Below are 12,785 nucleotides of genomic sequence, written 5' to 3'. Positions count from 1 at the left end.
GGCTGATGCCCTTGGCTGATGTGCTGTTCCAGTCCCATGGAAGAGCCTATGGAGCAAAGCAGCAAAGCAGATCACATGGAGAGCACCTTGCAGAAGTGAACTTTTGAGCCTTTTGAGCTTCTACCTCCACTTCTGCTAGGCTTCACCCCTTTGTGGAGAACTAGAGTCTCTTGAGGGTCCAGTCTTCTGGCCTGACAAAGGGCACCTCTCTTGAATTCTGTGGCCTTCCACCCGGTGCACTCCGGGTGCCACTGGACTGGCAAGGTATTGCAGAGGCACCATAGATTCATAGCTGGGATTCCAGACTGGTTCAAAATTGACACCTAGACATACAGTGAAGAAGGCACTCTCACTTCACATACTTATCATGCTGATACACAGGACCAGCAAGAAGGTGTATCTGAGGTATGTATGACCTAAGCTATTTCAAGATTTGCACATCCAAATCAGTACCTTGAACTGTGCCCAGAAGACAATTTAGTTAGAGTTAGTACAGCTGCTAATCAGCATGATAATAAAAGTTAATAAAAAACCTGACCAGCATACTTTTGTCTGATCAGCCAACTTTTAGCTTTGATGTTTACTTGACTCTCCTTGTAAAGTTTGCCCTAGTATGACCCACAAATGCTTAGATACTCCATGTACCAATCAGTACTAGAATATTCCTTATGACAGGAAGATTCATTCTCACAGACTTTTGTTCCCAGGTGATTCATCAAGATGGGGGTCCACTAGTCCACTGCAGACCAGTAGGTAAAGCAGGCATGGCGCTATTCTGGAAGAGTGCAAGTACCTCTGCTAGTCTATGGTCAGATCACCTCCCCACTCTGCTCCTTTCCTTGCTTTTATTTATTTAAATATTTCTATTATGCCATGCATAGCTCCCTGGAGCCCTCATGGAAAGAAACCAGCAAAACAATAAAAGCGATAAGAAGTCAACCATATCAGTTCAAAAATTCCACACACAGTCAACAAATCAACCAATAAATGGCACCAATCTTTTTTTAAAAATCAGAAAACAAGTCAGTTTATCAAACAAGATCGGTTAAGGGGGATGTCCTGGGAACACCCTGCCTGACTGTTGATAGCAGCGAATTAATCCCACCTTCATCTGTTTAACTCCAGGTGGAGCCAATCATAGCATAGAGATTCCAACTCAACAGCACCTCATACTACTATACTGCACTTGGTTAAAGTAATGAAATTAATCCACAGTCACACTGAAAGTGAAATTTTGGTTCCGTAAAATCAAGTTGGCATTACTCTCCTGCAGCAGTCATTCCACTGGATTCAATGAATCTTTAAGCACAACCAAGGAGTCCACTGTATACAATTATGTAGCCACATGAGAAGGCAAGAGAAAAACCTGGTTTTTCCTGTAGTCCTGCTGGGAATGCCGGAGGATTCTGTAACAAAGCCTCAGCATGTATTTGTACGGGGCATATCTCTGGTCGCCCAGATCTTCAAGTCTCAGTATGGCTCCTTCTCCCGCTTTGTCTTTAAATGGAGCTTTCAAGATCCCAAATATCTGTTTGTATACACATATAGACACATAAATACAAAAACAAAGTGATGACTAATGGTGGGGATAGAAAAACAGGGTATTTTGGTGAATTCAGTGAACAATATATTATATAAGCATTTTGAGCCAAGGGGGAAATAAAATGTGCCCCACCACTGAGGTTGAATCAATTCAGCAATGAAAATTGCATGGCATTCTATATGTAATTTTCACTAGGAGTTCACTTCATCCTCCAACAGGTCATCTCATGTTTAAATTATTTTAAATAATACTGTAGCTTAGCTCCCAGCAGTGCAGCAGCTATAAGAGCAAGACAGGAGGAAAGTGGTCACGATTTTCACCCTGTGCACCAGCATGCTGCCTGATAAGCTTAACTATGGTTTAAAAGTAACAGTGGTTTGCAGTGAGCTGAGGAACCCGTGGCCCTGCAAATGTTGCTGGACTACAACTCCCATCATCCCTGATCATTGGCAATGCTGGCTGGGACTGATGGAATATGGAGTCCTGAAATATCTAGAACACTGACTTCTCAACAAGGGGGGGGGCATCTGAACATTTCAGGGTATGTGTGAGTGTTTCCATTAACAAAAGTGTGATCTAACCAAAAGATCAACAACATGAAAGTATACAAGTCTGAAATGTTATGTTCAGAGGATGAGAAGATCACATGCAGCATGATCTGCGTGTCATCATGAGCGCAAAGAAGTTCAACATTATCTCTTAAGTGGTGTGACATGCAATATACAGAGCGCAGCAGTTCGTCATGCACTGTGTGGTTAATCACTCACATGTTGATTTATACTACTCATTTCCACTAATTTTTAGAACTTTGAACATACCATACACTACTGCTATTACATATCAGATTATCCTCGATTTAAGGCTGAGGTTTTTTTCAGTGTGCTATGTGGGGATGGAATTGTGCAGCTGGAAAAATGGACAGAAAACTGGATGTGTTGGGTGCATGTGTTTATTAAGCACTTAAATGACAGATAATATCAGGGATGGTATGCATATAAATTAGATGAGCTCAGTGTCTGTATATAAATTACCCAAACCATATTAAAACACCTTCTTTTGGGACAGATCCTCCTCTACTTCATCTTCACCTTTGGGCAGGTAACACTTGCATCCTTGTAAATACCCTTTAAGTACTCCTGTTTTTGTAGCTTAGGCCTATCTCACACCCTGCGTTCCTTCTGCGCAGCCAATACATAACAGCTGGTCATGGGTCCCAGTTAGTCAATGGTGGCATATTATACTGGATATAAAGACAGAAGGTTCTTGTTTCCACAGACAAGCAGGCCTACATTTACTTTTGATCACAATGCTTGCCAAATATTTCACCAATGAAAACTATTTGTTTTTACTCTTGCGTTCTTGAATGAGAACAACATTCACCATTTTCCCCACAAACACGAGAGCTGGAGAGAGAACTACAGCTGAGTATGAAAGGCATAAGTGATCTAGTTAGTGAGCCAATCCAGAGAATTCTACCAATTTATTAATCCCTGCTGGCTTTGCTCACCAAACTCATCCACCTCTTAGTCAGGCTTTGCAGATTACAGACCAGGCCAATCTTATGCCTGCATTGAGTCTGAAACAGACCACCGAGAAACCCTCTGAAAAAGCTTCACTGCTTGGCAGCTTGATTCTGCAGACAATAAAAAATATTCAGGCAATGGAAACTGAGCTGATTGCAGAACACACTGTGAAAACGATTTTATCACTTATGTTCAGTCCTTGTCAGAGCATCTCCAGAAGGACTTTTTGGAACGCAAGTGTGATTCACCTGCCAAAGATGATTTCAAACAATTCCCTTCAGGAAAAAATTGGTTGAAATATTTCCCTGTATATCCCAAAACAGAAGAGCAGGCTCTGCATATCATTGTGACATTTTCATCCACATGCCTTTGTGAAGATGGTTTTTCTGTTCTTTTAGATATTGAAACAAAGCAGAGCAGCAGGCTGATGCTGAAAGTGAAACAAGATGTACTCTGTCTTCCACGGTGCCCAGAATCCAGAAGCTTGTGACAAACATGCAGAATCAATGTTGATATTAATAATAATAAAAGCATTTTTTTGAAATTTATAATTTTGTGCAGCTTTTTGGAAATTTGAATAACTGTTTTTTACAAAGTTATAAGTACTTTGATTGATTTTTATTATTAAGCCCCAAAATATTATTTATAATTAATATTCAATCATTTAATTTCAATCATTTTGAAAATGCAAATAAAATAATTAGTAGAGGCAGGTTTGAAGAGATTTTTATATTACCTAAAAGGGGACATTGGGTTTTAAAAGTCTGGGAAACACTGACTAAAGGGGTCAGTCCCCCCCACACACCTTGAGGCAATATGCAAACAAGGCCACTGTATCTTTGAAGAATATGCTCCATATTAAATATTTCTATCAATTACATACCTGTGCCAATATATTTTGTTCCCTCATTAATTTTTGCCTCTCTCGGTTGGGCTTAATGACCATCACATCCAACACTTCCTGGCCATTATTGTGCACATCAGCAACAAAGAAAATGAGATCTTCCAACAGCTTGGTTACAAACCTATGTTGTTTGAAGAAGTACAATACAGTGAACAAGTCTAGCTCTGTAACAAAATGTTACAGCGTGGAGTGTTTCTGTTCAGGGTTTCAACCACTCTTTCCTTTCCCGCCACCCCAAACTCCCAGCAGTCAGTCATCATTCTGCACCCTTGCATCATGTTCAGTCCACATTGCGCTGTTTTGATAAATATTTTATCTCCGTTTTCCCCATTGGTTTCTGGGGGCTGGGGGTGGGAGTGGGAGTGGGGCTCAGTAACATCAACTTATTTCATTTCTTCATTGGTATCTATGGGAAACTTTCTCTTAAGTCCCCAATGACAACAGCAAACAGCTTCTCTGTATAATGTAAGAAGTGACCTATCAAGACAATGAAATGGTTCTTTCTAACGGGTGTATGGGCATTGTCCAAATCTCCTTGTTCTAGCCACACTATTCTATTCCTGACTCCCACCCATTTCAAATTTCCATGCCGTTCAATTATTATGGAACTGTTTTGAGGATTACTCACACACAATTCCAGTTTTTTGCCCCCTGCTGTTTTTTTGTACTTGGTATTTGCTAATACTTTTCTCTTGTCCCACAGTAGTGAGGTTTGGGCTACAGAAGCACAAGATAACTCAAATAGGTATAGATTGTTGGCATCCATCTGTCTCAAAACACAATGGAATGTGCCTCTGGGGATGAAGTCAAACCGCTGTGTTAGCAGTGACCTCCCTGGGGCACAAGCTTGGGCAGTGTGTCTAGAGGTCCTGGGCTGCCCAGACGACAAGACACCTGCCTTTTATATATAAAAGGATAATGATGTAGATAATATAGATAATAATTAATAATGATATTTTTCACATAACCACAACCTCCACAAACATCCACCTTGTGACAGGCATTTTCCTTGTTTGTTATAATTATTACTGACAAAAATATATGGGGTTGTCTCTAGCATGCTGGTTCACCAGCAGACTTTTTTTTTTGCACATAGCAGAATTACCTCTTCCTCTCCTGTCCCCTCAAACCCCACCAGCCACACACCCTCAAAATCAGCTCTAAGGTTTGAGAGGCCCTCTGGAGCAGATCTGGGGGACATGCAAGGGGAGGACAGGAACCCCATTGTTGCAGCATTACATACAATCCTCTGACTCCACAAATCTGCAGACCTTCACACCTAAGAAAAACACAATTTTCCACAACTCTTGCACTATCAGAAGCCAAGGGAATACAGAATTGAACCATTGTATGCACATAAGGAAGTCAATGCACAGAAGTCTTTTGAGCCTGAAAGTGGGGCATGGGGTTGATACACTTTCCCTAATCCTCCTTGTGTTCAATACATACACATTTTTGAAAGCATAAATAGGCTCCAGGGCTGAAAGAGCACAGGGATGGGGAATCTGTGGCCCTCCATATATTGTTGGGCTGCAACTCTTCTCTTTCGTGCCCATTGGGTCATGGGGTCTGGAGGTAATGGCATTCTCCTATGCTGCAGTGGGTTAATGCATCAGACTGTTAACCAGAAGGTTGGTGGTCAGAGCCCACTCAGGGACAGCTGGAAGCAGGATTCCTGCAGTGCCGGGGCTGGACTAGATGACCCTTGGTGTCCCTTCCAACTCTATAATTCTGTGATCTTATGACTCCAGCAACACCTGGAGGGCCACAGATGCCTCACAGCTGCTGTAGCATAATAATGCTGAACTGATCAATTATTTCCAACATCTGGTTTAGTAGTCGCTTGTGAAAGCCTGTATTAGTTGTAAGCATTTGCTTGGTATCTTTAGGTCAGGGAGGGAGGCAAAGGGTAAGAAAGGATCACTGACCTCCTTTCATTTTGAGTTACAGAGCCATTCTCCAACTTTTTAACTGTGGATGCTAAAACCTTGTTGGCATCATTGGCAAAATCCAAATCTCTAACCTCAGACAGAGGAACAGACACAATAGCAAATGCTTCCTTGTCTTCTTTCGTTTGGCAGGTCCCAATCTGTAATATTGGCAGGGAAAGAACAACCAAAATTTAACGTGAGGAAGCAGCTTTCTTTGCTTAAGTTATGTTGACTGTTGGTATTTACCTTTAACATCACAGGCCTTTCTTCGTCTTTGTCTATTGGAATACTGGTACTGGTGACCCACGTGTTGGTGCACAGGTGTCTCAGTCGCACATAAGAATTTCTAAACAAAGTAAAACAACAGGTCTCAAGGAATAAATGTAAAATCATTGGAGCATCAAATGTTGTTTTCAAATCCACTGGGAAGGAATCAGCTGACAATGGGTCCAGCCCTGGTCTCCACCTGTGGTTGGAGGCTTTATGCTAACAAGAGGAAGGAAGAAGGAAATGTGGAGCACTAGCCTACCCCTCTTCTTCCCCTGATTTCCTAGCCAGCACCAGCTACCTCCATCACAAAGAGGCAAGTAAAGGAAGGAGGTGGAGGAAGGCTAGCCTAGCATGCTCCCTTAGGAAGCACTATTGCTCTGCAGGGTCATATGGCTTTGCAGTCTTCACGCACATAATCACTCACCCCCAGAGAGAGAGAGAGGCTGGAGACACCGGCTAAGCAGGTACATGGAAGGCAACCTCTGCCTCTCTCCCAAGCACTACCTGACCTTTCTTCCAAGCTTAAAATAACCCACTGAAATTGGGTTGCTGCAATGCCCCCTTATTATAGACCAGCACAGGCTCTCTCCTCCTCCACACTTCATCATGAGTTCCGGCACCTTCCCCCCCCCAAAAAAAGCACTGGGTACACGTACATGTACACACACACACACACACACACATGTAAAGCACCCCTGGACGGTTAAGTCCAGTCAAAGACGACTATGGGGTTGCGGCGCTCATCCCCCTTTTCAGGCCAAGGGAGCCAGTGTTTGTCCACAGATAGCTTTCCAGGTCATGTGGCCAGCAGGACTAAACCACTTCTGGCACAATGGGACATAGTAATGAGTGCCAAAGTGCACAGAAACATGATTTATCTACTTGCACTGGTGTGCTTTTGAACTGCTAGGTTGGCAGAAGCTGGAAAGAGCAACAGAAGCTCACCCCATCATGCAGATTTGAACTGCTGACTTTTCAGCTGGCAAGCCCACAGATACACATGCAACACTACCTTGGAACCAGGCAGTCAGCTCGTTGAAGGGTGGTAGCATCCAGTTCAAAAAGAGAGGCAATATCATTTCCATGTGGCACAGACACCAGCGTATACATAATTTTTCCCCCAGCATGTCGTTTCTTCTTTGAAATGAGAAGTTCGCTGTCTCTCTGCTGATGAAGAACAAGGACACTTTGGTTTACACAGCATCCTATTGTTAGTTCTGCAAGAATAATATATTTTTTCTTTGCAAGGTGAAGAGGGTAGGGTTACTAGAGCGAAATTGTAGGGTTACTAGCTTCTTTTCTTATATTCAAAACAGAAGGACCAACCTGCCTCAAGGATGCTGGGATGCAAGCTGCCTTTTCACACAAATAGGTCAGAGGCCAACAAAAAGTCCCTATGACAGAACATGTTATTGCTCAATGGTGAGTTCCGTCAGGGCTGCTGGGTGTTTGGCAGAGGAATACAGCATCAAAGCGCTTGCTTTAAAGGAGTACAAAGATAAAAGACAAAGGACAGACAGGAGGCATCGAGCATCAGGAAAGGCTGTGTTTTTTTGTCCCCACCAACAAGGGCAGTCAACTTTGCAAAACAGCTTGTCCATGATATGTGCTCCATTTATATCAGTCCTTGAAATATACTCCGTTGAGTAGTAATTTCATGTTCTTTATTTCAGCTCATAGGAACAGTGAGCAAATCCCCCCCCCCCCGAACCTCAGGCTTTACATACAATATTTACACAATGAGTACCATCTAATTGGTTGATTATGTTTCCCTCCTGGAGCCTGATTGGGCTGCTCCTGCAGGCCAATCAGGTTGTTGCATTCTAGGACACTACCTGCCTCTTGTTCTAGTACATAACAGCCCTACACTGCACATTTAGCTGTTGAGATGTGGCATAAGCTCAGCCAGGAAGCCACTACTGTGAATACAGGTCCTAGCTAGGTATTGTGACTATGAATATCATGTGGTGTGGTATAGCCTTTCTTGGGACTGTATGTATGCCCTGGAGGAGGATTCTAAACTCAAATTCTCTCCCAAGTTTTTTTTAATAAACTCAAAGCTACCTGCATACAGAAAAACAGCATGTCTGGATGAAGAATTTTAAACGAGTATTTTTCCTTACTTAGAATGACAGAATCGTAGGGTTAGAAGAGACCCCAAGGCTCATCTTACTACTTTTCTACATGCATTGATCAAGAGAGACATTCAAGATTATTCTGCTCCACCAGAAATCTGCAACAGTACACTCCGGCACTGTTTCTCTGCATAAGCACGAGTGCCCCAGACTTTATAGGCTCATTCTTTGGAAAAGCTGCCTCTGAAAGCAGTGTTACAGTCCTAATGTTATTTCCCTCCATGAAGACCATTAAGCTGCAGTACTAACTGAACTTAAAATTAAATTTAACAACCACCAGAGTTCTAGAAACATCTGCTAAATCAAGCATAATCTGGTGTCTCTGTGTTAAAACAACTTTAGCAGCGGCTTACAAAACCAGCAATCCCATACAGCGTTAACAGAGCTCTAGGGGCCAAATCTCTCTCCCTCTCTCTCTCTCTCTCTCTCTCTCTCTCTCTCTCTCTCTCTCTCTCGTTCCTCTTTTGAAGTCTGCACAAACAGTGGACTCACCCCACTAACTGCCCCCAATTAAATATAGCACACACCTCTCTCTGTATGCTAATTACACCAGGTTTTACAATTTACCACAGGCTATCATGTGGGGGACTTGTGTGAGGGAAAACTTTGTGATTACAGTCTCAGGCAGAAAATGCTCAAACAAACACGAAAAGTTTTATTAAACAAAATGAAATTTGTGAAACAAAGTGGGTCAGGAAATGCATTCTTTCAGGTTAACCTATTTACTTTAATTAACTATAATATGTCTCCAGCTTAAACACAGTGTTTTTATTTAAACACAGTGTGTGCTTTTATTTAAAATGCATCTCTGGGTTATTTGTGGGGCATAGGAATTTGTTCATTATTTTTTCTTCAAAATACAGTCTGGCCCCCCACAAGGTCTGAGGGACAGTGGACCGGCCCCCTTCTGAAAAAGGTTGCTGACCCCTGCTATAGGGTAATGAAAATAATTCATAGCCTTAAAAGGTAAAAAAAAAAGTCTCAGACTTTCTTGATTCTCTTTTGTGCCAGGTCTACACTGAGATCAGAAGTAGGGCCCTCTCTATAATGCAATGGTGATAACCTGTGGCTTATTGTGGAAATGGTGCATCCAAAAAAACATGCAAAGGGTTAATGATGTAGTATATAATCTTGTGATGTCATATATACTGTATAGTTCAGTTATCAACTTAGAGTTTTAACTGTGAGAGCAGAAAGTGCGTTGTGTTATGAGGCAGCCTCCTAAGAGCCAGTCTGTAAATATTAGTCACTCCGATACAAAGTCATGTAAATATATTTTAGTAACGTATTACATGCCTCTCTTGTATATTCAATCTGACAAGAGCAAGCACAGCAAGTAAAGTGATATGTTATTTTTCAACTTTGTGTGGTTTTTCTATGGGAAAAAGAGAACTGTGAAAAACAACTTCTGCACAACTCTGTAAAGTATAATTACCACACTTATTTGGGGGTTTCTCACATCAACAGCACCAGCCAGCATGGCCAATGGTCAAAGATGATGGGACGATGCCCAGCAACATCCATATTAGCACCTCTGCTTATCATGGCTTCCCAAGTCCATAATTCCCTCTTCAACTGTACCAGCCTAACACCCTCTATATATTTTTGGAGTCATGTTGTTGTTATATATTTATTTATATCCCACCTTTTTCCCTGACAGGGTCTAAAGACAGCTTACTGATAAAATATGAGCAGCTAAAAACACGGGGGAACAATAACTAAAAAACAAACATTAACAGAATTAAAGCATACTGTATTGTGGCATTTGTTTTTAAGCCAACTCATGATACATTGTAAAATTTGTTTGGTCTGTTTATTTTGGAAAGCCATAATTATTGCCAGTTGCTTGGAGAACGTTTTGTCAGGAAAAGTTGTTGCCAGGTTTTAAAATAAATGAATAAATAGAAAGCAAAAGTCACATCAACATAGGATTTTTAAGCTCCCAACTCTGTAACAGAAATATATTTCTTGTCGATATTGTACACAGTTTGTTTCTACAACCTAAATGTCACAGGCAGTTTCTTTCTAATTAGATCAGATTATGTAAGGGAGCATTTTGCCACATTTTATTTAAAGAAGCAGTTGCACTTACCAAAGCCTTTTCCCCATTACTACCATCTGGATAGTGTGGATTAAGCTGTAAAAAGAAAGCACTTTTAATAAAATTTTGAAAAAAGGGAGGTTAATCTTAAACTGCATATGTTATGTATGTTCAAAAGGCCATGAATATTGTTCCACATGCACTTAAGGCTTTTCAACTTTCCTTTCCCACCACAAACCCACCTCCTGACCAACAGCACGCCTGTCTTGCCTGAATTAACTCCCAGTTTCTTAGTCTACATCTAGACTATTGCAGCATTTCTGGAACCTGTTCACCAGGTAGGACCAAAACCAGCACAGAACTGTGCCATCCAGGGATCCAATCCAGCAAATGTATACCATAGTCAATGGTATAAAAAGCCACCAAGAGGTCTGACAGAAGAGGGTTTGCAGTTCTCCTGTCCAGTTCCAACCATAGTTCTACCAAAGCAATTTCAGTCCTAAAGTCTGACTGAAATGCATCTAGATAATCTATATAATCCAAGCCACCTAGAGGTGGGTCACCACCCACTCAAGCGCCTTGCCCCCCCAAAAGAGGATGGAAACTGGTCCAGGTGGTAGAGGGATCTTAGGAGGGTTCTTTTTAGCAGTGGTTTCACATTTTTCACCCCCTCTACACATTTACTCAATTCCTTCCTGAAAGTTTTAGTGAGCAAGAGTGGGAAAGGTCAAGTTTACATGTGGCTGGCCTCAAAGTTCCTGCCCATATTCTCAGGCTAAACAAACTGAAAGATATGCATCACAACAAGACAAGCAGATATTTTTGGCACATCCACAGACACAACAATTTATCTGTAGTCCAATCTGCAAAGTGTGGCGCAAATTGGCCACAGTGAGCCACTGAGACTTTTTCTAAAACTCATGTCCTGACAGGTCTAGTATTAACTGAGTCAGGGCCATGGTTGTCATAACAACCACAAACTGCTGAAATGTTCCCTTAGGGAACCTCAGCATTAATGTTGAAATTTTAAAGAACAGTAAGGAGGGAGAAGCCCAACATCACCTCAGAGAGGAAGACTATTGAACAGTGGGCTATATGTACATCAAGAGGACCCCAAGGCTGACTGGTAGACAGGACACCTAGAGAGAAGAATGGCTTTATTCTACCTCCCCAAATTGCAGGATGCAACACTCAGAAATTGGGGGTGGTGTTGGGAGAGGTTAACACTTTCTAACTTGTCCGCCCATATTTCTGTCACACACAAGTTAGGTTAGCATGCTTATCCAGAATCAAATGAATCCAAACCTAAAGTCTCCAGAATGGTCAAGGATGAGAAAAATAACTGGGAGGAGAGAAATAACATCCTTTTAGCCCATCTTCCACACAGCTCCTGTCCTTTTCTGACCACCACATTCATACCTGTGGTTTGAGAAGTGGAATGCAGAAGACATAGTTCAGAGACCCAGCACTTTTCTGAAACCTCTGAAGCTTCAAAGTGTCTGAAGCTTCAAAGTGGAGAGCCAGTGTGGTGTAGTGGTTAAGAGCGGTAGTCACGTAATCTGGGAAACCGGGCTCGTGTCTCCGCTCCTCCACATGCAGCTGCTGCGTGACCTTGGGCCAGTCACACTTCTGTGAAGTCTCTCAGCCTCACTCACCTCACAGAGTGTTTCTTGTGGGGGAGGAAGGGAAAGGAGAATGTTAGCCGCTTTGAGACTCCTGAAGGGGAGTGAAAGGCGGGATATCAAATCCAAACTCTTCTTCTTCTTCTTCTTCTATTAACTAATAGTTAGCATGCTATATTGTTATATGAGGAATGTGCCGTTTCCCCCTCCACACACACTCACACACCACAGAAACACACATTCTCACACATACACACGTGCAGGAGAGAAACCAAGAAATAAAGTCATATTTTGCTCAGCAATGCACTGCACATGCACATTTCTATGTAGAGCTGAAATGAATGTCTCTTGCTACTTCTTGAGATGCTCACTGCACACATTCAGCACTTGTCTCGGCTTTTCACTGGTTCCTGTATACTTTGGGCCACAAATCCACTGATTTGCTTAATCAGTTGCTTAAAGTTCTAGATGGAGTGATAAACACGGTTTCTTTTTTTTATAGCAAAAATTTAAAGATCTTTTACAAGTATTTCCGCCTCCAGTTATACAGCTTATAATGAAGGCAAGTATCTAACTAAAGAGCGGGGTCTTTTTAAATAAATAAATAAATTCCAGGCCATCTAGAACAGCTGGTTATAATTTGTAAACATAACTAGTTCATAAGGTTAATTCAATAGTTTTGGACTCAAGCAATATAATAATAATAATAATAAATTTTTATTTATATCCCGCCCTCCCCAGCCGAAGCCGGGCTCAGAGCAGCTAACAACAATAAAAGTAACACAGCATTCTAAAATCAATTCATTCTGAAATCAA

General features: G+C 41.7%; 1 protein-coding gene across 7 annotated transcripts in view; it reads right to left on the bottom strand.

Moving 5' to 3' along the window:
• Nucleotides 1-12,785, bottom strand: part of ITPR2 (inositol 1,4,5-trisphosphate receptor type 2) — a 387,592-nt gene that overhangs the window by 277,403 nt on the left and 97,404 nt on the right. For 4 of the 7 annotated variants that reach the window (XM_082240062.1, XM_082240063.1, XM_082240059.1 and 1 more), the window contains 6 exons: nt 10,399-10,443; nt 7,184-7,338; nt 6,148-6,247; nt 5,899-6,059; nt 3,950-4,091; nt 1,367-1,528 (listed from right to left, as the gene is read on the bottom strand). In XM_082240062.1, the coding sequence (XP_082096188.1) occupies nt 1,367-1,528; nt 3,950-4,091; nt 5,899-6,059; nt 6,148-6,247; nt 7,184-7,338; nt 10,399-10,443 (765 nt within the window). The remainder of the gene's footprint in view (nt 1-1,366; nt 1,529-3,949; nt 4,092-5,898; nt 6,060-6,147; nt 6,248-7,183; nt 7,339-10,398; nt 10,444-12,785) is intronic. The other 3 variants (XM_082240060.1, XM_082240061.1, XM_082240065.1) reach the window with 3 other exon arrangements.

The sequence above is a fragment of the Podarcis vaucheri genome, assembly GCF_965113315.1.
Source record: "Podarcis vaucheri genome assembly, chromosome: 10".
NCBI classification, from domain to species: Eukaryota; Metazoa; Chordata; class Lepidosauria; order Squamata; family Lacertidae; genus Podarcis; species Podarcis vaucheri.
Note: the sequence above shows the minus strand (reverse complement) of the source record. Positions and strands in the feature narration are given on the sequence as shown.